The sequence below is a fragment of the Diospyros lotus genome, chromosome 13 (genome assembly GCF_014633365.1).
Source record: "Diospyros lotus cultivar Yz01 chromosome 13, ASM1463336v1, whole genome shotgun sequence".
Taxonomy (NCBI): domain Eukaryota; kingdom Viridiplantae; phylum Streptophyta; class Magnoliopsida; order Ericales; family Ebenaceae; genus Diospyros; species Diospyros lotus.
Genome location: NC_068350.1, coordinates 14980800 through 15008191, shown reverse-complemented (window position 1 = coordinate 15008191; position 27392 = coordinate 14980800). Strand labels below are relative to the sequence as shown.

The 27392-nt window shown below is 37.9% G+C and overlaps 1 protein-coding gene across 1 annotated transcript in view; it reads left to right on the top strand.

Annotated features, from left to right (window-relative positions):
* Positions 1-26265, top strand: part of LOC127789155 (cis-prenyltransferase 4, chloroplastic-like) — a 46394-nt gene extending 20129 nt beyond the window's left edge. Inside the window, exons 2-4 of the mRNA XM_052317957.1 lie at positions 4118-4185; positions 24865-25822; positions 26118-26265. Of these exons, the coding sequence (XP_052173917.1) occupies positions 4118-4185; positions 24865-25312 (516 nt within the window). The 3' untranslated portion in view covers positions 25313-25822; positions 26118-26265. The remainder of the gene's footprint in view (positions 1-4117; positions 4186-24864; positions 25823-26117) is intronic.
* The last annotated feature ends 1127 nt before the right edge of the window (positions 26266-27392 follow it).

Genomic DNA, 27392 nt, shown 5'->3' with positions numbered 1-27392 from the left:
AATGGATAAAGTGGAAGAATTGAGTAGCAAAATAGGTAAAGGAAGACATGCACCCACACACACATGAAAGAAAACAAAGAAGCTTGATGAAAAATTCTCGCATAACATGGGATATAGTTGCCTTACAAAAGATATTGTCATTTAGAGAGATGATTGGGGAGTTCGAATACATGTACTTGGCCCACGGAATGAGATTAAAGCTTCATGGTTGTTTCGTTATTCATAAGAAGAAAAAATAATCTATGTGGCAATTCAACTATTAAATTTGAAATATTTAAATATACATCAACAATGCCAAGCTTTAAGGCCACTTGGTGGGAAAAATTTAAATATCATAATAAATAACAAATGAGTAAATGAATTACTTCTATGATGTTTGCATAATATAGAGACAAGAACAAAATCTAGGTGCATACACCATGTAACTTTTCCAATTTGATTAGAAACACGCAAAATATAAGAATTCAAAATTAAATGACAGCTTCAAATATGAGAACAGTCCAAATTAACTAATAAAAGGAATAATGTCATCTCTCTTTTGGGAGGGGGTGGTGGTATCTACTTGCTAAGGCATCTTATGGAAAGGTCTATAAATAAATAGAAAGATTTGTATATGGCATTTTTGGACTTAAAAAAGCTCGCTACAGAGTCCTCATCAAGAAAGTTTTATGCATGGGTTGAGAGAAAAAAAAAAGAATGTGTGATATTACAATTTTACAATTAGATTACATAAAAAATCTGCATTAAGCCTTTATCTCAGTCCTCTTGTGATGGATGAATTCACAAGGCATGTCTAAGAAATGGTTTGATGTATGTTAGTTGCAGACAACATTATCATAGTGGATGAGAGAAAAGAGCATGTGATCTTAAGCTTAAATTATGGAAGAATGTCTTAGAATCCAAAGGTTTCAAGTTGAGTAGATCAAAAAGGGTAATGGAAATATAAGTTTAGTAAAAAAGAAAATGTAGATGTGGTTTTGTTGGGACCTAAAAATTAAGTTATTCCTAGAAAATATCAGTTTAGTCTTATTGGATCAACTGTTGAAAAAGAATTGGCGATTATTCAGGATCTTACTCATAAAATTAAGGTATGATGGTTAAAGTGGAGAAATGCATCTAGCATTTTACACAATCATAAAATTCTTTTAAAGCTAAAAGGAAAGTTTTGTCACATGGTTATAAAACCATCTTTGTCTTATATCTCAGAATGTTGAGTAATGAAGTATTTACATGTATAAAGTATGAGTTTTAACTGAGGTAAGGATGTTAAGGAGAATATATGAACATACAAGAAAAGATAGAATTAGAAATGAGATTATATATAATAGGTTGAAAGTGATGCTTATTGAAGATAAGAGGCCAATACATAATTAAAATAATTTGTGCATACATGTGAGAAGAAGACCAATGAAAGCACTAGTCAGATGACTAATAACAACAACAACATATCCAGTCTTTATCCCACTATGTGGGGTTGGCTACATGAATTCTAAACTTCCATGTATTTCTGTCTTTTGTCATATCCTCATTTAGATCCATATATTTCATATCAAATTTTAATGTCTCTCCCAAAGTCTTCTTGGGTCTACCTCTACCCATTTTTGTGACTAATTGTTCCATTTCATCAACTCTCCTCACAGGAGCGTCTCTTAGTCTCCTTCTCACATGACCAAACCATCTTAGTCTAGTCTCTCTCATCTTTTCCTCGATTGGCACTACTCCTACCTTATTACGAATAACTTTATTTCTAATTTTATCCTTTCTTGTATGTCCGCACATCCATCTTAACATCCTCATCTCCGCTACACTCGTCTTTTGCTCATGCTGGTATTTGACTGCCCAACATTCTGAGCCATACAGCAAGACTGGTCTTATAGCTGTCCTATAAAATTTTCCTTTCAATTTTAATGGGATTTTACTATCACATAACACCCCCGATGCATTTCTCCATTTTAGCCAACCTGCCTTAATTCTATGTGCGACATCCTTGTGGATTTCTCCATCTTTTTGAATCACTGATCCCAAATATCGAAAATGGTCTTTTCTTTGTAAGATTTGGTCTTCTAATTTTATTATAACATCATCCACTCTTGCATTTTTACTAAATTTGCATTTCATATATTCTGTTTTCTTTCTACTTAATTTAAATCCCTTAGATTCTAAATTGTTTCTCCACAACTCAAGCTTAGTGTTCACTCCTTCTTTTGTTTCATCCACCAACACTATGTCGTCTGCAAATAGCATACACCATGGCACATCTGTCTGAATATCTTTAGTGAGTTCATCCATTACTAAGGCAAATAAGTATGGACTTAGTGCAGAACCTTGATGTAGTCCTATTGTAGTTGTAAGTGGTTCAGTATCCCCTCCGCATGTTCTGACCCTTGTCTCTACACCATGATACATGTCCTTAAGGGCTTGTATATAGGCTATTTTGACTCCTTTCTTCTCTAAAACCCTCCATAATACTTCTCTAGGGACCCTATCATAGGCCTTTTCTAGATCTATAAACACCATATGTAGGTCCTTCTGATGATCTCGATACCTTTCCATTAGACGCCTCAGTAAATATATAGCTTCCATTGTTGACCTACCAGGCATGAAACCAAACTGATTTTCTGACACTTTTGTTTCCTTTCTGAGCCTCTGCTCTATTACTCTCTCCCAGAGTTTCATGGTATGACTCATTAACTTAATTCCTCTATAATTTTTACAGTTTTGAACATCTCCTTTGTTCTTGTATATAGGAACCAAAGTACTCTTCCTCCACTCATCTGGCATCTTTTTTGATTTAAGGATGGCGTTAAATAGTTGCGTTAGCCAGGAGATGCCCTCTTCTCCCATGCATTTCCATGCTTCTATTGGTATATTATCTGGTCCCACTGCCTTATGATTTTTCATCTTTTTTAAAGCTTGTCTTATTTCATTTGAACTTATGCGTCGATAGAATGTGTAGCTCACATTCCCTTCGGAGTTACTAAGATGTCCCAACCTAACTCTTGTGTCACCACCATCATTGAATAATTTTGTGAAATACTCCTTCCATCTCTCCTTAATCGCTCCCTCATTTACTAAAACATTTTGATTGTCATCTTTTATGCATTTCACTTGATTTAAATCCCGTGTTTTTTTTTCTCTTGCTTTAGCTAATTTATATATATCCCTTTCTCAATCTTTTGTATCAAGTCGTTTATATAGATTCTCATATGCTTTTGACCTTGCTTCACTAACAGCTCTTTTTGCTGCCTTTTTTGCTTCTTTATAATTTTTTTGATTTTCTTCATTGTTGCATTGATATACCGTCTTATAGCAAGTTTTCTTATTTTTAATTTTCAATTGTACCTCTTCATTCCACTACCAAGACTCCTTAAGGTTAGGGGCTCTACCATTTGTCTCTCCAAGGACTACCTTTGCAGTGCTTCTCAGAGCATTAGCCATTTCTTTCCACATTTGGTTTGTCTGTCTTTCTCCATTCCATTCCCTTCTATCCCTTAATTTTTCTTTGAAGATTAGTTGTTTCTCCCCTTTTAAATTCCACCACCTGATTCTTGGATTTTGTTTTATATGATTTTTTCTCTTCCAATTTCTTACTTGGACGTCAAGTACTAGAAGTCTATGTTGAGTAGTCAAACACTCTCCCGGTATCACCTTACAATTCCTATAACATAACCGATCCTCTTGTCTCATGAGGAAGTAATCTATTTGGGTGCTTGAGGTGATATTTTTATATGTGATTAAGTGTTTGCTATTGTTTTATTGTTGTTGGGGGTAGTGGTGGTTGGAGGGTTCACTTGTTTACATGTTTTATTAGAAAAATTAAAAATTGAAGTGTTAAACGTGAACTAATATTGTTTGGCTGGAAATAAATTGAAAAAGAGCCATGCTGTAATTTAGTATGTGTTTCCAAATCATGCAATTCAAAAGTTTAATTGGTGGATGTTTGTAATCCCCCTCCAGCTTATTTTTTTTTTTTTTCTTTGGTGAGGGGGGAACCCCCTCAACCTGTATATTATGTTAGATTATACAAAAGCATACCATTGTACACCCGCAAGACATGTAAATGTTGACATTGTGTAAACTTTAACAGTTGATTATTTGATTCTGTTGAGTATTACAGATGGAAGTGGACTTCTTGATGAGTTTGTTTGCAAGGGGACTAAAAGATGAACTAAACAACATCCTGAGGTTAGTATCTTAGAATCTTGCCAATCTACTTCTTTTGTCATTTTTTTTGTTGTATGAATGAACTTGATTTTTGTTATTACTTCTGCAAGTATCTGTACATGTATTGTGCTAATTTCAGTAGGAGACAGGTTTCAAGCATATGACTAGTTATGGAAACCACAATTACTCAATGCATAAATTGCATGAATAAGCAAACAGTAAAAGGGAAAAAATCCCTGTGAATTCATTTACAAGCCTTTGAAACTGATAAATGATTTTGGATAATGGTATAACCTTCAATTTTATGCTAGTTTCATTGTCTAAAATTTGTGGATAAAATCCCTTTTCATAGACAAAATCTCTTCAGTTATATATGTTCCTTGGAACTGAAATGATTTGAGTTCGAAGGATGTTATATGTTCTCTAGTTTGATGAGGTTGAGATTGGTCGCAACCATAATGTCAAAACTGCTTTATTCTTGGTATATGCTAACAATCCTTAAGTAGTAACATATATGATTTACACACTCTACCTTGGTCACATTTCAGGTTGACAGCATTGTAGCCTTTGTCTTAACCTTTACTTCTTCCAGAGGAATATTTTTAGTAAATGTACTAATGATAGGGAATGGATATTGTTGAAGAAATAAAATAAGACCGGGTTGGGCCTTGAAGATTATCCATTATCATCTTTCTATTTATTTTTGTTATTTTTCTTTATTTATTTTGTTTTGTATTATCTTATATTATTTCTTAGATAATTCTTAGATTATCTTTTAGTGTTGTAATCTAATAGAATAATATCTAGTCCTAGATAATAGGGTTGTAATCTAGTCTTAAATCTTAGGAGAATTCTTAAGAAACTTCTTGTATAAATATTTCTGATTCATATCAATAAAGTGTGTGGGAATACTGCTTCCCTTTCTCCCTTTCTACATGGTATCAGAGCCTTGTTAATAGGTCGATACAGTAAACCCTAGTGCCTTCATTGCACTATCACTTCATTTGTTCAAGTGCCTTCATTGCACTGTCACTGTCGAAGTCGGAACACCACTATCCGGGCACCGCCTACCAGCATTGCCACCACCATTGGGTTTGTTGTCATCATATTGGCCAACCACTAGAGACCCACCACCGCCGGAGTCCCCACTCGTCCCCATGCGCTGCCACCAGTCTGCCTCCAACCCCACACACCGACACGTGAAGGCGCATCCGCTATCCTTTCACCTCCAGTTGCTCCAAATTGGCCCTCTGACGTCTTTTTAGCCCATCCCTGGTGTCGAAATCCTTCGTGTTCGTGCCTTCCAGACATATCATGACAGAAACATCCTCATTAAACGCCCCATCTTCTGCTCCTTCGTCCAACATAACCAAAGAGCTAAATCCGGTTAATCAAAACCCTATAGCAGGGGAGTTGTCGAGCCTTCATCAATCCTACTTATTAGATGGTAGGAATTATCTTCAATGGGCTCAATTGGTGAAGACCCCTCTTAAAGGGCACGACAAAGGAAGTCACTTGACAAACAATCCACCGAAAGAAGAAGATCATGTTGAGTTATATGGTTATATTTATATAGTACACCTAAGGTTAATCTTATGTTAAGAGCCCGTGGCCCATGGCTTGTTGTATTTTGTATATATATATATAGGTGTATAGTCTATGAGTTTAATGAATGGTATATACATATTAATAGCTAGTGTTTTCTTCCTAAGCTTCACATGGTATCAGAGCCAAAATACAAACCCTAGCCTCAGTTGTCACCGCCGCTATCCACATCACCGACAACCACCGTCGGTCGCATCTCCACCGACTGCTGTAGCTTGTCATGCTACCGCTATCACCGCCCACTGTGTTCCCGTCACTCGCACTACTGGTTTATAGTGGTTCTTCACCATTCAACCACCGATCACGCGCAAAGCTGCCGCCGTTGTGTTCGACGGCCTCTGATTTGTCGACCCCTGGAGGCCCATCGCTGTTGTTGCCGCCACGCGCCGCCTCTCTCACACTGTTCACGAAGATGTTTTCGCTCCGATCTCTTTCTCCAGTGCTCCGATCGCAATGCCGTTTTCACCATTGGACTCGCCTCCTTCAATCCATCCCAGTCCCGGTGGTTTCGTCGCCATCTGCTGCTGTTTTCCGCCGCCGTCAGTCACCAACATCTGTCGTCTGTTGTCGCTCTAGCACGCCTCCACGCTTCATTCTCTGTGTTGGATCTTCTAGCCTTTTTTTTTGGGCTTATTTAACCCCTTTTGTTTTAGATCTGTTGATCTTGTAGGGCTCCCTTTTGTCCAACATGGCTAGTACTAGTAAATTTGTCTCCTTCTCTGGTATTCTGTCTCCCTCTCCAGCCATTGCTACTGAGAAGTTGATGGGCAGTTCCAATTATATCTCTTGGTCCAAGGAGGTTGAACTATGGTGTATGGGTCAAGGTTTATAGGATCATCTACTACCAAGGCCAAGAATGTGACCACAGATAAAACTAAGTGGCAGAGTGTTGATGCTTTGTTGTGGAATCTCTTGTGGCAGTCAATTGATCATTCTCTTCATCCAATCCATACTAACTATACCACGTGCTGTGAATTATGGGTTCAGGCCAAGGCGTTATACACTAATGACATTCAACGCTTGTATCCAGTGGTGTCTAATCTACTCAGTTTACGACAACAGGATCTAACTTTTCCTAATTTTCTTGATTGGATGACCTCTATTAAAGCTAAATTTAACTCTTTGTTACCTGCTAGTAAGACTGCTGCAGAGGATCTAGCTCAACGGGATAAGTTCTTCATGGTGTGTACTCTTACTGCCATTGGTCCTGAGCTTACTCCTGTTCGTGATCAGATTCTTGCTAGTTCTACTGTACCTACTATGGATGAAGTGTATTCTCGTCTTCTTCGAGTTTCATCTGTTCCTACAGTGCCTCCTTCTTCTGCAGGTGATCATTCAGTTATGGCTTCACAGGTTCAGAGTAGTGGCGAACAGGGAGGAGATCGTGGTAATTGGGGCAAATGCCCCAAATGTAACTACTGTCACAAGTGGGGGCATACTAAGGAACAATGTTATAAGTTGCATGGCCGCTCTCCTCGTGTTAATGTTGCTCATTCTGATGGTTCTCGATTTAAGTCCTTTAATAGTCATCCACAACAATCTGTCCTTCTTACTGGGGCTGACTATGATGAGTATCTCAAGTATAAGACGTCCCAGCAATCCTCATCCACAGTTACTTCTATCACTCTAGTGATTCCACTGCTTGTCTTGCTCAGTCATCCTCTTTAGGACCATGGGCCTTGGACTTAGGTGCTTCTAACCATATCTTTGGTAATCCCCATTTGTTCTCTCATTTTACTAATTCTATTTCTTTACCTTCTATAACATTAGCCAATGGGTCCAAAGCGGTTGCTAAAGCTATTGGCACTGCCAAACCCTTACCTTCTCTACCTTTAGATTCTATCATTTATCTTCCTTATTGTCCCTTTAATCTTGTCTCTGTTAGTAAACTTACGCATGCCTTAAATTGTTCTATCATCTTTGATGATCCAGGATCGCAGTACGGGATAGATGATTGGCGTCGGATGTGAGTCTTGTCAACTTAGAAAACAGTCTCACACTTCGTTTCCAAAGCGTGTCAATAATCAGGCTGTGTTCCTGTTTCCTTTAGTTCATTCCGATGTCTGGGGTCCTAGTCGTGTTGTGTCTGTTTTGGGTTTTCAATATTTTGTAACATTTATCGACGATTATTTTCGTTGCACATGGTTATATTTAATAAAAAATCGTTCTGAGTTATTCTCAATTTTTGAATCTTTTTGTGCTGATATCAAAATGTAATTTCATACCTCTGTTCAAGTGTTGCGCAATGACAATGCCCCTGAGTATTTTTCTATTCCTTTTACTACCTTTGTGTCTTCTCAAGGGTTCTTGCATCAGTCGTCTTGTGCATATACACCACAACAGAATGGGGTTGCTGAGCATAAAAATAGACATTTGATTGAAACTGCTCGTACTCTTCTTCTACATCATCATGTCCCCTTTCACTTTTGGGCTGAAGTTGTCCTCCATGCTTGCTATCTCATTAACAGGATGCCCTCCTCGGTTCTTCAGCACTAGATTCATCACTCTCTCTTGTTTCTTGATCAACCATTATATATTCTTCCTTCCCGTGTCTTTGGTTGCGTCTGCTTTATCCATAACCTGTCTCCAAGTCAAGATAAATTATTTGCTCGGTCCATCAAGTGCATTTTTCTTGGTTACTCTCGCCTTCAAAAGGGTTATCGGTGTTACTCCTAACACTCGCTGCTATTTTTTTTCGGTGGATGTTACCTTCTTTGAGTCGTCTCCTTTTTACTCTTCGCCTCATTCCGAGTGTTAACCCATTTCTGAGGCAATTCCTCTTCCCTCGAGTCCTCCTGCTCCTATTCTCCCTGTTCCTTCTTCTACCCCATTGCAGGTTTATCATCGGCATCATCAGCCTCGGTTTCCTCCCGGTGGAGATGTTGTTCCTGCACCTTCTCCAATTTCTCCTACTACTTCAGCGACTCCTGCTATCTCACATCCTGCTCCAGTCTCTCCACCTGCTATGGTCCTGCTTTCTGAGGATCTGTTTCCTATTGCCCTTCAGAAAGGTACTCGTTCTTCTCGCAATCCGCACCCCATTTATAATTTTCATAACTATAACGGTCTCTCGTCTCTTTTTTGTGCTTTTGTGTCTTCCTTATCCTCTATTTCAATATCTAAGACTGTTCGTGAGGCACTTTCTGATCTATGGTGGCGACAAGCAATGGTGGATGAGATGACTACTTTGCATTCCAATGGTACTTGGAATTTGGTTCCTTTACCCCGAGGGAAATCTCTTGTCGACTGTTGGTGGATCTATATTGTCAAGGTGGGTCCTAATGGGAAAGTTGATTGCCTTAAGGCCCGTTTGGTTGCCAATGAGTATACTCAGGTTTATAGTCTTGACTATGATGACACTTTTTCCCCTATTGCTAAGATGTTCTCTGTGAGTTTGTTTCTCTCTATAGCAGTTATTCGCCACTGGCCGTTGTATCAGTTGGACATTAAGGATGCCTTCTTACATGGTGAGCTTTAGGAGGAGATTTATATGGAACAATCTCCTGGATTTGTTGCTCAAGGGGAGTCTAGGCTGGTTTGTAAACTCCTTCGCTCACTATATGGGTTGAAGCAGTCTCCTTGAGCCTGATTTAGTCGCTTCAGTGCTGTCATTCAAGACTTTGGTATGACTCGTAGCGAGTCTGATCATTCGGTTTTTTATAAACACATATCACAGGAGAGGTATATACTTGGTTGTCTATGTGGATGATATTGTTATTACAGGTGATGATCAGGATGGTATTGTTCAGTTGAAGAAACATCTTTTCCATCGTTTTCAGACTAAAGACTTGGGGATACTTAAATACTTTCTTAGCATAGAAGTTGCTCAGTCTAGTTCTGGTGTTGTTATCTCTCAACGAAAGTATGTGTTAGACATTCTAAAAGAAACTGGAATGCTTGATTGTAAACCTATAGATTTTCCTATAGACCCTAATGTAAAGCTCTTACCAAGACAAGGGGAGCCTCTTGCTGATCCTAGGAGATACCGCAGGCTAGTCGGAAAACTTAATTATCTTACTATCACTCGCTCAGACATTTCTTTCTTAGTCAGTGTTATTAGTCAGTTTTTACAATCTCCTTGCGATAGCCACTGGGATACGATAGTCCGAATTCTCAAGTATATTAAGGGAGCTCCAAGTAGAGGACTATTGTATGAGGACAGAGGTCATACTCTAATAGTCGGATATTCTAATGCTGATTGGGCAGGTTCTCCCTCTGATAGACGGTCTATTTTAGGATATTGTGTTCTAGTTGGAGGAAACCTAGTATCTTGGAAAAATAAGAAGCAACAGGTTGTTGCTAGGTCAAGTGCAGAAGCATAATATCATGCTATGGCCTTGGTAATGTGTGAATTTATCTGGTTAAAACAATTGCTTTAAGAGCTCAAGTTTGGGGAGATATCACAGATGAGATTAATTTGCGACAATCAAACTGCATTACATATTGCTTGTAATCCAGTCTTTCATAAAAAGACCAAATATATCGAGATAGATTGTCACTTCATCTAAGAGAAGATTTTATCTGGCTGTATTATCACAGATTTTGTCAACTCCAATGACCAGTTAGTAGATGTCTTCACTAAGTCTCTCAGGAGTCCTCGAATTGAGTACATTTATAGCAAGCTTGGTGTATATGATATATATGCTACAGTTTGAGGGGGAGTGTTGAGTTATATGGTTGTAGTTATGTAGTACACCTAGAGTTAATCTTATGTTAGAGCTCGTGGCCCATGGCCCGTTGTATTTTGTATACATATAGGTGTATAGTCTATGAGTTTAATGAATGGTATATACATATTGACAATTAAGGTTTTCTTCCTAAGCTTCACAGATCCATCCTTCACTGTATGGGATTTGGAGGACTCAAGGATTATGTCCTGGTTGTGGAGTGCAATGCAATCGGACATAAGTAGGAATTTTATGTTCCTAAGAACAACCAAAGAAATCTGGGAGACAGTCCAACAGACCTTCTCCAAGGTTAAAGATGCCTCCATGATTTTTGAAGTGAAAACAAAGATCAACTCCACCAAACTAGGGCAGTTGATAGTGACCGAATATTACAACCAAATGAAGAGCTTATGGTTGGAGCTTGACCAATATCAAGCCATCAAGATGGTGTGCTAAGAGGATGCTGCAACTCTCAATCAAATAATTGAGAGAGACCGGATTGTGGAATTCCTAGTTGGGCTCAACCATGAATTTGACCAAGTAAGGGTGCAGGTTCTTGGTAAGGACAAACTCCCAAATTTAAATGAAGTTTTTGCTATTATAAGGAGTGAGGAAAATCGAAGATATGCAATGCTAACTGAGCCTAGCACCGAGGGATCAACACTGATCATCAGTAAGCAAGAAGGAAGAGGAAAGAAGGCTGGAAAATCAGGTTTTCAGAACCCTGGAAGACTTGGACTTGTTTTTCAAAATTGAGGTGCTAGCTTTAATCGTGATGGACAATGGTGTAGCTATTTCAAAAAGCCTCGACACACCAGGGAAACTTGTTTCAAATTACATGGTAAGGAAGTGGTCTTGAGTAGGATTGGAGGCTTCAAAAATATGAAACCCCGAGGCTGATTAAGGAGAATCTAGAAGAAGAAGCTGATTAAGGAGAATCAGCGGCTGATCTAACTCAATTAAATACCGAGGAGTTAGGCAAGCTGAAGGCCTTTCTCCAAAAGTTCCAAGATGGAGCCTCATGCTCCTTAGTGCAGCAAGGTAATACTCTTTCCTATACAACTTTTACAACTTCTAAATCTAATAAGAATAGCATTTGGGTACTTGATTCAGGAGCTACGGATCATATGACTCCTAATATCCATTGTTTTGAAACCTATGAAACCCTTGAACCTACCAAACATATCACCATTGCAAATGGAACAACTATCCCTATCTCTGGAAAAGGTAGAGTGTCATTAAACCCACAGCTTCACCTTAACAGGTTCTTCATGTCCCAACCTTAGCTACTAGTTTAATCTCTATACATAAACTAACCAAAGATCTTAACTATTTGGCTATTTTTTCACCTTCAATGTGTAAGTTTCAGGACAAGGAAACGGGAAAGATGATTTGTGTGGCTAAGGTTTGGAATAGGCTCTATCTCTTGGACGAGGAGAGTGATTGTTCTTGCAAAGAGACAACAACAACTTGTGGCCTTCTCCTCCCAGTCAGCCTCTAATTTGTCTTCTATTTAGTTACACCATTTTAGGTTAGGCCATCCTCCATTTGGAGTCTTAGAACAATTATTTTCAGATTTGTTTAAGTCTTTAGATCCTAGTAGCTTTAGGTGTGATGAATGTATTGTTGCTAAACATCATCGAGTCTCATTTCCAATTAGTAACCAGTTATCTTCAAAACCTTTCAATTTGATTCACTTTGATGTTTGGGGACCATCCAAAATACCTAATTGTTCTGGGGCAAAATGGTTCATCTCATTTATCGATGATTGTACTCACATGTGTTGGGTATTTCTTCTAAAAGATAAGGCTGCCATTGGGTTAGTGTTAATCACATTTTGCAAAAATGATTCAAACCCAATTTGGTACTCCTATAAAACGGTTTAGAATGGACAATGCAAGGGATTATTTCAATACTAACTTGCATACTTATTTTCAACAAAAATGAATCATCCATGAGTCATCTTGCATTGATACACTCTAACAAAATGGGGTGGAAGAGAGAAAGATGCGACATCTTCTCAATGTCACTTGAACCCTCCTTCACCATCATCATGTACCAAAATATTTTTGGGAGGAGGCAGTGTTGACAGCCACCTTTGTCATTAATAGGGTGTCATCTAGGATTCTTAATGGTCAAAGTCCTTTCCAATGTCTAGCTTGTTTCTTTTCAAACCTCAATCTTCATACTCATTTACCCTTAAAAGTGTTTGGATGTGTGTGTTTTATTCACATACTCGAAATCCATAGAGACAAATTGGACCCTAGGGCCCTTTAGTGTATCTTCCTTGGATATTCTCCAACACAAAAGGGGTATAAATGCTATCACCCTATCACTCGAAATTTTTATAGCTCTAAAGATATCACATTCAGTGAATCACAGCCATACTTTACTCCAATTCTAGATAGGAAAAACAGATGTCATTGGACAAGTTGATATGGATTGGGAATTTCTCAACCCTAGTCTTGAAACAGTAACATCCAGTCAGAGTCTCCCTTCACAAGATCCCAATCCTATTTTGTCATCTTAACCTCTGCCATCTGATTTTCCTACTGAACAGGCTCACTCGAGGCTTAGTTCTCCTATAAGATACAAAGGCTCTCCCTATATTTACAAGAGAAGGCAGCCCATTGAAGAATTGGAGCCAAACCCATCATCAGTCCCTGACACTAGCTTGAAAATTTCACATGGTGAGGACTCTACCAACACTTCTAACCCATCTCAAACTCAACCGAAATATACAAATCTAGACATACCAATTGCCATTCGGAAAGGCGTTAGAACGTGCGCCAAGCACCCATTGTCCAACTTCTTATCCTACCACCGCTTATCCCCTAACCACTGGAGCTTTCTAGCATCATTGGATTCAATTGCTATTCTTAAATCAGTGGAAGAGGCTATAAAAGACAACAATTAGAAAAAAGCCATGATGGAAGAAAGAAACCATACTTGGGAGCTAGTTCCTAGACCAAGGGATGCAAAACCAGTGGGGTGCAGGTGGATTTTTAATGTCAAATACAAGGCAGATGGAACACTTAACAGGTATAAGGCATGCCTAGTTGCCAAAGGCTACACTCATTCTTATGGTATTTGATTATTTAGAAATATTTGCTCCTGTGGCCAGAATGACTACTGTTAGAATTCTTATAGCATTGACAACTAAATTTGGTTGGAAATTGCAACAATTTGATGTCAAGAATGCCTTCTTACACGGGGATTTAGAAGAAGATGTCTTTATGGAAATACTTCCAAGTTTTCAGCGTAAAGGAGATGGAAAAAATCAGTTTTGTAAACTTAAGAAAGCCCTATATGGGCTCAACCAATCCCTACGTGCGTGGTTTGGCAGATTCTCAAAGGCCATGTTATCTCTGGGATACCACCAAAGCTAAGGGGATCGTACTCTATTTATCAAGCATCAAGGAGAGAAGGTAACGACTTTATTTGTACATGTGGATGATATTGTGGTGATAGGGAATGATACAGTTGAACAGGGTTGTCTAAAGCACAACTTAGCTCGAGAATTTGAAATCAAAGACCTTGGCCAATTAAGGTACTTCCTAGGCATTGAAGTAGATCACTCAAAGGAAGGCATTTTTATGTCACAAAGAAAATATGTTTTGGATTTGCTTGATGAAACTAGTTTATTAAAAGGGGGACAGATACTAGTAGATCCCAATACAAAATTGCAAGCAAATAAAGGTGGTCAAGAGGTAGACAAGGGGAGATTTCAGCACTTGGTAGGGCGATTAATATACCTAGCACACACTAGGCCTAACATATCCTTTGTTGTCAACCTAGTCAGTCAGTTCATGCATGATCCTAATGAGAAACATAGGCAGTTAGGAAGATTCTATGTTGTCTCAAAGCTACACCTGGAAAAGGGATTCTATTTACTCCTGGGAAAGACTTGAGGCTTCAAGGCTATACAAATGCTAATTATGGTGGTTTTTTAGTTGACCGAAGATCCACAACTGGGTATTGTATATTCCTAGGAGGGAATTTGATATCCTAGAGGAGTAAAAAACAAGGGGTGGTGGCTAGATCAAGTGCTGAGGCTGAGTTCAGAACTATGGCTCTAGGTGTGTGTGAACTCTTATGGGTTAAGATCATTCTAGAAGATTTAAAAATTTCAATGCCAAGGCCAATTGAACTTTTGGGAGATAATCAATTGGTTATAAGCATAGCCCACAATCCGGTGCAGCATGAAAAAACAAAGCATATTGAGATTGATAGGCATTTCTTAAAAGAAAAATTGGATACAAGTCTCTTGCAGATTTCCTATGTTCCATCTACTCAACAAGTGGCATATGTCCTTACCAAAGGTCTCCATAGTACTTAGTTTGAAGCCTTAGTGTGTAAGCTGAGAGTGATTGACATCCACTCCCTAGCTTGAGAGGGAGTGTTAAAGAAATAAAATAAAATCGGGCCGAGCCTTGAAGATTATCAATTATCATCTTTCTATTTATTTTTGTTATTTTGCTTTATTTATTTTGCTTTGTATTATCTTGTATTATTTTTTAGATATTTCTTAGATTATCTTTGTATTATCTTTTAATGTTGTAATCTAGTAGAATAACATCTAGTCCTAGATAATAGGGTTGTAATCTAGTTCTAAATCTTAGGAGAATTTTGAGGAAGCTTCTTGTATAAATATTACTGATTCATATTAATAAAGTGTGTGGGAATACGTCCCCTAGGGTTGCCCCAGTGGTCAGTAGGGAGTGGTGGGTGGCCTGGGTTCTTAGATTTGAATCCACTTCCTGCTCAACCACTGTGGATCAGACTCAGATTTACCTCCATGTCGAAAATTGTGGGATTGAGCGACAGGAGCCCCTGTAAGGGAGGGCATCCCAAGTGTGTGGAAATACCACTTCCCTTTCTCCCATTCTATAGATATTCCTAAATTGCTTTATTTGGATGCAATAAATGGTCTTTTTATTTTGCATCATGACAACCAAGTAATCTTGAGGCAACATTTCTTACAACCTTTGATGTCTCTCTGTCTGGTCCTTCCCTTTGGTCTACCCACAAGTCCAAAATTTTTTGGAAAGAAGTGGTGGAGAAGTTTGAAGGGATGCTGCATCAAAGATATTGTATTGACTATTATCAATCCTCTTTGTAGCTAACCTACTTTGGCTATCTCTCTTATAATCACTTCGTCTATCTCTCTTATAATCACTTCGTCTTTAGTAGAAACAGGAAAGTTGGAAATGTTGAAAAAGTATCAAACAACTTTCTTTATTTTTAGGATTTTGTATTTTTAAAGTTTAGAATTCTATAGTTGTTTTAGGATCTTATCTACTTAGAAACTTTAGAAGATTTGTTTGGGGGAAAAAGAAAAGAAAGAAAGAGAGACTTTAGAGGATTAGACATGTTTGATTTTTGTTTCTTGGATTAGGATTCCTAGTTTGGTGGTTTTTTTTAATTATATAAATATCTCAGAAGTGTGGATTTTTGAGATTTTGATTGTTGAGCCTTGAGATTATTATTGCTTCTCTCTCCTATTTCCTTCTCAATTCTTTTCTCTTTCCTTTCTTCTGTTGTCTGGATTTCCTTCAAATCTTCTTCTTGATGTGATTCATGAATCTCCTTCTTGTTCATTATACAGTGACTAGAGACATTTGGAGCAATAGTTATCTCTATTTTGGGATTGAATAGATAATACCTTTAGTGGAGGCTCTCTTCTCTGGATGGTGGAACAATTTGTCTAAGAAAGGTCAATGTACTCGGAACCTGGCTACTTTGTGTAATGCAAGTTCTTCCATAAGAAAGAACTGAAGAGCTTTCGAGGAATTGAGTAGTGTTATGTTTTAAGAGAATCATTTTCTTTTTCTTCATTTTTTCCTGTCGGTGGTGGTGGTGGTTTATTTTTTATTTTTATTATTATTTATTTTTTATTATTTTTATTATTATTATTATTTTTTTTTTTTTTTTGGGGGGGGGGGGGGGGCAGGGGTAGGGCTGTGCATTCCATATATATCTAGGTATTGGATTTTTGTCTTTGGCGGAGCTCTTTTACATGGCTTTCCGCATTTTTGCACTTTATCAATAAATTTGATTTATTAAAAAGTGTATTTAAGAAAAGTGGTAGAATAAACAACCGAAGCCCATGTTCATAAAGCACAATATGTTTAAACAACCTTTGTTGAAGGCTATGCCACATTTGCTGTCAAACCAGATTTTTGATATTTTGTTGTATTTAAAATACTGATATTTTGCTCTTTAAATGTATGACTCTAGAGGCTTATACCAATATGTGGTAAAGCTTAATTTATGGGAGACAAACAGCAGGCAGACAGTCTGCTGCCAGAGTTGGTGTTGACTTGATATTTTCTGCTGCCAGAGTTGGTGTTGACTTGATATTTATCTTGTACTATTTCATGGAAAATGCTATTGGTACACCTTTGTGTACACCTTGGGCTACACAAAGGTGTATCAATGACAAAAATATCCCTCTGAGGCGCATAGAGGCGCGTGAGGCGCATGGAAAGGCGCAGGGTATTTTTGTCATTGATACACCTTGTGTAGCCCAAGATGTACAAAAATGATGTACATGTAGCATGACTCACTATTTCATATATGTAAGAAAGAATGAATGCAAAAAGTAGCTCTCTGCAACTTCACCCTCCTTTCTTAGTTATCCAAAAAAAAACCAACCAACTGTTTACTTGTTTCTTGTGGCACAATTTTGTACCTCGTAAGGAATATGTTGAATCATATGGGAGAGAGTGCCTGCTGGTTTTGCTGTCTGGTCTTTTGATCTATACCATCCAAAATAGTATGGTTATGCAGTCCAATATCAACTAAAGTGCATGCATATACTTTTTTTCATCCTTCCATTTTTGGTTGTTCTTTGCAGGCAGAGTTTACTTATTAATGTGATTTCATCTTGTCAGGTTTCTATTGACCAAGTAGGAAATCTCAAATTTAAAAGTCTCTCCATTATTTATTTCACTGGTATCTGTGTTGGAAACCAATACTGAAGCCAAATCTTGGTAACATGCTATGCCTTGTGTCATGATCTAGAGACGAGGGTAGAATCGGGAATATCATGTAAGGGGAGTTAGAGGTAGTTAGAACCATTCTAGAAGGGATGATAATGTAAATAGAATGTATGGATTGGCGGGAAGTGGGAACTAGCCGTGGGATCCACTATATAAGGACCCATTTCCCCTTGTATTGAAACATCAAGAATTTGAATTGAAATCTCATTGAATTCTCCCTCAATTCTCTTCTCTCTCTCCCCCAATTCTCTCGTTTCCCCCTCTTTCTCAAACGGCTTCTACAATTTTCTAGTATTATTCTCAGAATTCTGGAGAATTCCTGTCAGCTCTTAAGGATCTGACACCTTGTTGCGGCATTTTGAAATTGTCATTCCTGTTTGTTTTAGGTTGCAATGTGAACAGAATAAGATAACCTAGGTAGAAAACCCTAGGATTAAACTAAGTTTAGGAGAGAAATCAAACTCTTAATGTATTTACTGTAGAGAACCTATATTTATACATGGTGCTAGGTTAACTGATCCTAACTTTTAGGAGATAGGGTGCAATCCAATTTTGAGTAGGATACAAAGGTAGATTAAATATGGTACATAGCATAACTCCTATAATTTTTCCTATACTTTTGGAACCTATCTGGATCCTTCTCTTCCTTATCTTTTCAATCTTCAAGCACTGCTTATCTCTATAATCAGCATACGATCATTGAGTCCCCTGCTGCCACATATCGTCAGCTATCTTATCTAGCTAACTCGGACTCTCCAACAACCCCACTCAAGCTAGTGAATAGATATCTCTCATTCCCAGCTTGTTAATGAGTGTTTCAAAACCTAGTCTTGATATGGCTTTTGTAAGCACATTTGCCTCTTGCAGGGGCGGATCCACCATGGGGGCAGGGGGGTCGATTCCCCCCCCCCCCCCCCCCCAAAATGCTCAAACAAAATTTTTTTAAAATTTATTATATTTATTTTGAGTTTACATTTTTGCCCCCCATCTAATCTTTTGGTTTAAAAAATTTTGAAAGCTTAGGTTATTATGGTAATTTTACGTATAATTGTAATTCATCCTAAATATCATATCTCCTTCTCACATTCTCTAACCTTTCCTTCATTTTTTATTTTTTTCGATTTGCATTCTGGTTTCTTTTTATCTCTCAAATTTCTTTGACATTTTCTTTTTATCTCTCAAATTTTGTTAACAAGTTAGGGAGTATTGAAGATGGATTTTCAATTTTCTTAATTTTTCTTAAGCACACTACTCGGGCTGTTCAGTTTTTAACTGAATTGAGAAATCTTCAAAGTGCAAATCTCATGGTTTGATGATTTCTCAAATTGTGCTGAACCGCTCCCCCAAAAAAATCTTGCGGTGCGGTCGATTTTTGCGGTTTGTCAGTTATTTTTAACACCCCTAACTACAGGCAAAATCTCCTTATTAGTTCATTTATTTTTTGACATTTTGATGTTTTTAAAGTAGATTAAAAGTGATTTAGCTTATTTTCCTAATTTTGATTTGTTAATGAATGATGTGGATTGTAGATTAAAAATGTTTTTGATTTCTACTTGTCTAAGTCTCATCGCTCATAGCTTGTCTCTGTAATCTCTGAATTTGGATAGATGAAATTTAAATCAAAATTGTTTTTGAAGGATTACGGGGCCTTAGTAATCTTGCACAAAAGTTAGTAGTGACGAAGAAAAATGATGTGTATTCATTAGTTTATAGACTTGTGACACTAGCATTAATTTTCCTTGTTGCTACTGCTCCAGTAGAAAGAGTATTTTCTGTCATGAAACTTGTCAAGACCCAACTACGCAATTGAATTAGAGATTAATGGTTAAATGATAGTTTAATTGTGTATATTAACAATAATATATTTAATGAAATTAATAATGATGTCATTATACGATGTTATCAAAATGTTAAAACGAGTCGAGAACAATTATAGTAATTTATTAATATATATTTTTAATATTATATTATTTTAAATTTTTTTATTATTTGATTTTTGCCCACCCAGATAAAAATTTCTGGCTTTGCCCTTGGCCTTTTGACTTGCTGTAGGAATATAGGTTAATTTTATTCCTCCTCCTTTAATTTCCCTTTGAATAAAACTTCTATCGATCCTGACATGTTTCATTCTGTTATGCTGTATGGGATTATTAACGATGCTTATAGCTGGCTATCACTATAAAGCTTTGTTGGTAGGGTTAGAGGCATTTGTATGTCTTCCATTAGCCTAACTAACCAAATCAACTCACAAATAGCTTAGGCAATTGCCCTAAATTCTACTTCTGCACTGCTTTGTGCTACCACTGATTGTTTTTTACTCCTCCAAGTGACTAGATTCCCCCATAATTTGGTACAAAAACCTGATGTTGATCAGCTATCCATCACAGATCTTGCCCAGTCAGCATCAACAAAGCCTTCAGCTCCTATTTCATCTCTGTTTTGGAACAAAAGTCCCTTCGCTAGTGTTCCTTCTAGATATCTTAAATTGTGGTAAACTGCTATTAAATGTTGTTGAGTAGGTGAATGCATGAATTGGCTCACAATACTCACAGTACAAGTAATATCCATGCCAGTTAAAGAAAGATAAATCAACCTCCCAACTATTCTTTAATACCTCCCTTTATCAACAGGAGGATCACTATCATTTATCAAGTATTTTCAATTCCTTTCTAGAGGTGTATACCTCGGCTTACATCCCAGCATTCCTATATCTTTTAGGAGATCAAAAATATTTTTTTTTTTTGAGAAATTAGGATACCTTGTTTACTCCTAGCCACTTCCAAGTAAATAGTGATTTTTTCTCTTAACCACCCCATTTTGTTGAAGAGTATAGGGGCAAGTGCTTTGATGAAAAATCCTATGGGTAGTAGGGTATTGGGTAAAAGGATTGGAGAAATACTCACAGCCATTATCAGTCCTAAGGATACAAATAGAGGAATGAAACACATTAAGAATTAATTTATGAACGCTTTGAAAAATAACACATATCTCATATTTTTCTTTCATGAGATAAGCCCAGCACACCTAGTATGGTTATCAATAAAGGTGACAAATTATTGGGCACCAGTCAAGCTTGGAACTCTTGTTGGTCCCCAAATGTTGTTATGTATCAAGCGAAAGGGTTTAGAAGGTGTGTAAGGATTAGCTTGATAAGTGTTGTGTGTTTCAAGAATGCTATGTTCACATTGAAGCACTACTTTCTCTTTTTTGATGAATAAATCTGGATACAAACATTTCAAATATGAAAAATAATGAGAGAGAGCCTATGAGTTAACTGATTAGGGGGAGCCTTGTTGTCTAAAACCTAATAGAGCCTATTCTTTTTCTCAGCACTACCAATCGTCTTCCCTGAGAATTGATCTTGAAAAATACAATAAGAGGGAAGAAAGATTACAATGCAATCCATATCCTTTGTTAACTTGCTAACAAACAGCAAGTTACACTTTAAATTTGACACATATAAAACAGATTTAAGTTGCAAACCAATACACAAACATTCCCTTGCCCCATAACTAAGGACATAATGTCATCTGCCATCAATACAGTCAATTCCTTATCTCTAGGCTGAAATTGCTCAAGTATGGTTGTAAATCTAGTCATATGGTCAGATGCACCGGTGTCTACAACCCAATAACTTCCATTCATCTTCCTAGTTAATAAGGAAAATTTCAGATTACCTTTTTGGGCCATAGATGCTGAGGGATTAGCTGCTGAGACATCTAAATCTTTTGCAATATGAGTACAATTCTATAGCTTCTGTAGGAATTCCACCTGTTCAGTAGTTAAATTCAAACTCATATCTCTTTCAAGTGTAGGAGCACTTGTTGTTGTATAAGGTGGCCTTTCTTTCTCTCTTTGATTCCTGGGTTTCTAGTTTGCTGGCTTCCCGTGTAATTTCCAGCGTGTATTATTTGTGTGATAGGGCTTATTACAATGTTCACACCATTGTTTGTCCGTAGGATTGTCTTCTCTTTTGGTTGTAGCAAGGGCAGAACCTGCACTTGGTTATGTTGCTGTAAGCATCACTCTCTTCCTGCTTCCTTCTCTCCTAACCTCTGTGAATACTTCTCGGAATGATGGAAGTGGTTTGGCACCAAGTAGGCGTCCCCAGACCTCATCTAAATCGGAGTTGAGTCCTTGGAGAAAATCAAAAATCATTTCCTTCTCCAGCATCTTGCTGTATTTTTTACAATCAATAGAGCACTCCCAACTTAGATCATAGAACCATAACTCCATCAGGTTATTGTAATATTCAGTAACTCCAAGACTACCTTGTTTAGTGATTCTAATGGCTAATTTAATCTCAAAACACTGGGCTGTGTTTTCAAGATCAGATTAGATCTTGTGGACAGCATCCCACACCTCCTTATCAGTCTTGTAGAAGAGATAGGTTCGGCCTATCTTCGACTCCATTGAGTTTATGAGCCATGCCATAATTATTGAATTCTCTGCCTCCCATCTTTGATATTCACTGGTATCCTTTGGTGGAGTTGGAACAGCTCCTTATAGATAGCCAATTTTTCCCTTGCCCTTGATTACCAGCATAACTGATTGAAACCATTCCCAGAAGTTTCTTCCATTCAATCTGTGTTGTGTAATCTACAAGGTGTGGCTATCAGTTGATAGGGTACTTGTAGGGATTGCTGCAGCCAGAGTTGCTGCAAGTTGAGGATTGGAAGTGAGACGATTCTGCAGATGTAGGGGCTGGATTCTCAGGGTTTGAAGCAGCCATGTTATCTGGATATTCTGGCTAGAATGAACCGAGCTCTGATACCATGAACAGAATACCCTAGGATTAAACTGAGTTTAGGAGAGAAATCAAACTCTTAATGTATATACTATAGATGTAAGGCCCCCACCCAGGTCCCCAAAGAACCAGAGCGGGTGCCCTACTAAATTAGAGGCAACCTGATCTCAAAGGACCTGTCATGCATGCTGCTAATAATTATCAAAAGAAAACTGAGAAAAGAAACTTGCCATCTTGGCATGCATTTCAAAACCTCAATCTGCTATACAACAGCTGATCTCTAGGCTTACATAGCCCGGGCATGCATAACATACATCACTAGCACACTGGCCACACAAATAAATACAATCCATACAGACCGAAATAAACTAAAGAAAAATATAGTCTAGAAGCGACAAAATGCACAAAAGAGACCCCAGGCTGACACTGCTAGGTCTGCATGGCCCTGTACACCGTCTAACCCATAAGTCGGGAACCGCTAGACTCGCCTATGACCGGGTCCTTGCCTTTACCTAGAATGAAGAGAAACAAGGTGAGTTCAAATGACTCAGTAAGCTCATAAGAAAGGAAGGCACAAAGAATAGGCACTAAGAGTACACTTACCTCTCAAGTACATAACAAACTATAACTCATGCATAACATGCCATGTACAATCATAAAATGAAGCAGGTATCAACTGAAAAGTAACAATGCTCACATACTGGATCTTGGGGCCCAAATAAGAAATGCATTAGCACCCAAGTCCTAATAACAAACCTGCTACTGCTCTGAAAGCAACTATCTCTGAACTACGAGCCAAAGCTCGCTCGAGTGGGAGCGACCACACTCGCTGGAACGCATAAGCGTCCAAAATAAAAAGCTAGGCACGCCGAGGCATCCTTAATAACTCGGTTCGGGAAAGCCCGACACCGTACAGCTGTATCTCAAAACCGGCGCCAAGACTCATGTAAATGCAACACGTAAGAGGGTGGCATAATAGACTGGACAGGATACAAAGCCCCCATAAGCCAAGCATCCCGCCAAGCCTTGCCCAACTAGTAAATCACACGCCAAATGCAAATGCTCGTGCTTAACAACTAGCAAGTAAATATCATGGTCGTGTGACAAGCACTCAGTCACGTGAAACCCCCCAATGCATATCCCAAGCTCTTGCATGCATATGAACTGACCATGAACTGAATATAAAATGATCATTTACACATAAACTTGGCCATAGCAACCTCTATGAGAACCTACCACAACAACCTAGCTTCATTCCACAACAAACAGAAGGGAGAATCGAACCCTTCAAAGCTCACAATAATAGACTACTCAAATGTTGGCCAAATGGGTTGAATTATATACCAAAACGAAGCCTATCGAGTCTAGTTTACAACGCTTCAAACGGTTCGTCAATCGGATATCTATAGAAAAAGTTATGGTAAAAACCATACAGGTGCGCAATGCAGCCTACCGCGGCAGTCGACTTTCGACACTCGGGAGTCGACTCTCGAGGCAAAGTCGACTGTCACATGCCCAGAGTCGACCTAGCCGAGAACCCTTCATGAAAAGTCGACTCCCAACACCCTAGAGTCAACTGTTGAACCTCCAGAACCCAAAAATGACGAACAAAACACCCCCAAAACCCTTCAAACCCCTTCCAAACCTTCCAATACTCCAATTCCACCATAATCCCTCATTCAAAAAGGGTACTACAACCTCTATTTCAAGACCCAAATGAAACAAAGGAAATAAAACAAGGGATTTGAGAGAGTTACAACCATTTCTACATGGCTTTCAAAACCAAGCTTTTCTTGAAAAACATCAAAGCCAAGGGATTCAAAAGAAAGCAAAGAGAGTTTAGAACTTACTTTTAGAAGAAAAGAAGGGAGAGAACTTACATCCAACAAAAAAGAAAGGATGGAGAACAAGAAGGAGCTTGCCTTTGCTTCAATGGGTGATTTAAGTGGAGAAGAAGAAGATCCTCAAGCTTCCAAGTAAAAGCCCTCTAATTTCCTCCACCAAATCTCTTCCTAAAGCTTAATTTCAAAGAAGATAGAACTTGAAGAAGGCAAGAAGAAGAGAAGAACGAGAATGAAGAGAATTGAAATCAAGATTGCTTATATATTTCTCCATTCTTCCCATTTTGCCCTTGCTCTTGCACCATATCACAACTTTGCCATTTCCTTTTTCTATTTCCATTTTTCTTTCCATTTTAATAAATAAAAACAAAATATATATATATATATATCTTCACCAATCTAAAATAAATATCAATAATGGCATAAACCCGGGAACGGGTCGTTACAGTAGAGAACCTATATTTATACATGCTGCTACGTTAACTGATCCTAACTTTTAGGAGATGGGGTACAATCCAATTTTGAGTAGGATACGAAAGTTAGATTAGATATGGTACATAGCATAACTCCTATAATTTTTCCTATACTTTTGGAACCTATCCGGATCCTTCTCTTCCTTATCTTTTCAATCTTCAAGCACTGCTTATCACTATAATCAGCGTCATTGAGTCCCTGCTGCCACATATCATCAGCTATCTTACCTAGCTAACTCGGACTCTCCAACACAATGCTCTACATTACTTTTGCCATTTGCTCTTCCTTCTACTTAGAGATCTGTCTTTAACATTTTATGGCTTGTAGCATGAAAATTCAGTTAATTTGACACTTTTCAATAGGAAAAACATTCGGCTTTCAATTATTGGGGATTCTTCCAAGCTTCCGGTGTCCCTAAAAGAACTGATAGCTGATGCTGAGCAGAGGACAAAGAATAATTCAGGACTCCAACTGATTGTAGCAGTTAGCTATAGTGGGAAGTATGACATTGTGCAAGCTTGCCGAAACATTGCAGTGAAGGTTAAAGATGGTCTTGTTGAACCCGAAGACATCAATGAATTTTTGATAGAGCAAGAACTGCAAACAAATTGTACAGAGATGCCACATCCTGACCTACTTATACGGACCAGTGGTGAGCTGAGAGTAAGTAACTTCTTACTGTGGCAGTTGGCATATACTGAGCTATACTTCACAGAGTCACATTGGCCTGATTTTGGGGAATCGGAGTTTGTAAAGGCTTTACAATCATTTGAGCAAAGGCAGAGACGATATGGAAGAGTAGATTCTTGAATATGATACCAACATACCAGGCTTGTATTCACTGTAAAGCAGAATGCAAAAATTGACTTAGACCGCACTCATTTGGATGCAGAAGCATAGGTGTCAAGGGTCCTGCTTTCATAATCCATTTGACAGATAAGAGTTACAATTGAGAAGCTGCATGTCCAATCGTGTGCAATTTACAGTTGCTGCTCACCGAAAGGTGGGTCCCCTTTTGGATAAGATTAAACAGGTATTGAAGGATTATTGAAAGAAACTGGGCCTTGGAGTTACGCAGCATAAGTGCTATGTTAATTGAGTAATTGCCTAAGAATGACTTTAAAGGATATCATGGAGAACTCACTTGTCCAGCCGAGTTGAGTTCCTGGAATGGTTTGAAAACCAATCCATCAGAAAGTATAAAGTCTTCTTCCAGAGGCACTTTCAAATCATTATGGCTAACATCTTCTTTAGTAGGACTCATTTCTCAAGTTTAAAGGCTCTACACAGACTTTCCTCAGACCTACCACTTCTTGTAAGGTAAATTTGTTCCATCATATACTTTTTCTTCATTGTCAATTTTTTTCTTCTCTTTTATCTTATCACTCTCTCTCACACAAATGGACCCATATTGGGAGAGAGGAGGTTGGATGCAACCAATTTGGCGGTCAACTTGTCAATCTTCTCTTGATCTCATACATAATTCTTTGCATTTCATACTCGGCATCACGTTTTACTTATTTTTTTACAGTATAATCTAAAATTCATGTATCCGACCTTGCAGTCCATTTGTCTAATGGGGGATTCAAACTCGGTTTGTTGTTTTCCCTTGCAGTGCTTGGCAAAACCGTCTAAGCCAATTCAGTGATGAAAACATTTCCATCCGCCAAGGAAGTAAATTATTTCTGCAATTGCTATGCTTGTTAACACCGTTGCTATGTTCGATGCCAGTCGGCCAGTGTTGCTGTTTTAATAATATTTTCTACAAAATGCCTTTGCAAGTCTAAATTGGAATATCTTTTATGTCTGCAATGTGAAGAAATTATTTCATTTGATGGTCATTGTGGTTTCTTTATTTAAAAAAGTTAGAAGAAGATAAAGATAAGGAAGAACAAGTTGATGGCTGAGTAGATAAGGATCAAGATGATGTGAAAAGATCACAACAAATCAAACTAAAAGATAAAGAGTGGATGAAGCAGCCTTAGAAATCAGATAAAGATGTCCAGGTTCTCAATCATCCAAATCTATAAAACAGTTAGCTAAATTTGTTGTAATCTATTGTAAATTAAGAGAGTTTGGAGATTGTATAAGTAAATCACACTTAGATCAATGAAATATTCACGGAGGAATATTCATAGTTCTCTTAATCAATTTTTCATGATATAGAGCCACGGTCTTGTGGCATTTTATTCCTTGTTTCCCATTGCATGTAGAATTCCTAGGTCCACAATATGGCTAAAAATCAATTAGCTTGTGAGACCTACACTACTAATTAATCCTTTTCTAATGAAGAATACACAAGTTCCAGTCACTCCAATAGCCCTTGATAGTCATTCATTTCAGATTACTCAACTGAATGAAACTAACTTTAGAAAATGGTTTTAATCAGTCTTATTAATAGTTCGAGGAAAGGGGAAGGTAGGCTATTTAACAAGAGCAATTTCGAAGCCTAGCACCAAGTCAGCATCCTATGGCGTGTGGGAGACAGAGAATGCAATTGTTATGACTTGGTTGGTCAATTTCATAGAACCAAAAATTGGAAGAATCTACTTATTCTACAAGACAGCAAGTGAAGTTTGGAAAGTTGTACAATAGATCAATTCACACTTGGAGAACATAGCCCAATCCCTCCAGATCCGATCAATTATTTAAATCACAAAACAAGGTACTAATTCAGTCACTAAATACTACAATACACTAAACTAAATTGTGGCATGAGATGGATTTATTTTATGAGATCACATGGGGGTATTCTAAGGTGGAAGAAAATATGACAAGATGGTAGAAAAAGAGAGAGTATTTGACTTCTTACATGGCCTAAATTCAGATCTAGATGAAGTAAGAGGCAGATTACTTAAAACAAAGCCCTTTCCATCCATGAGAGAAGCTT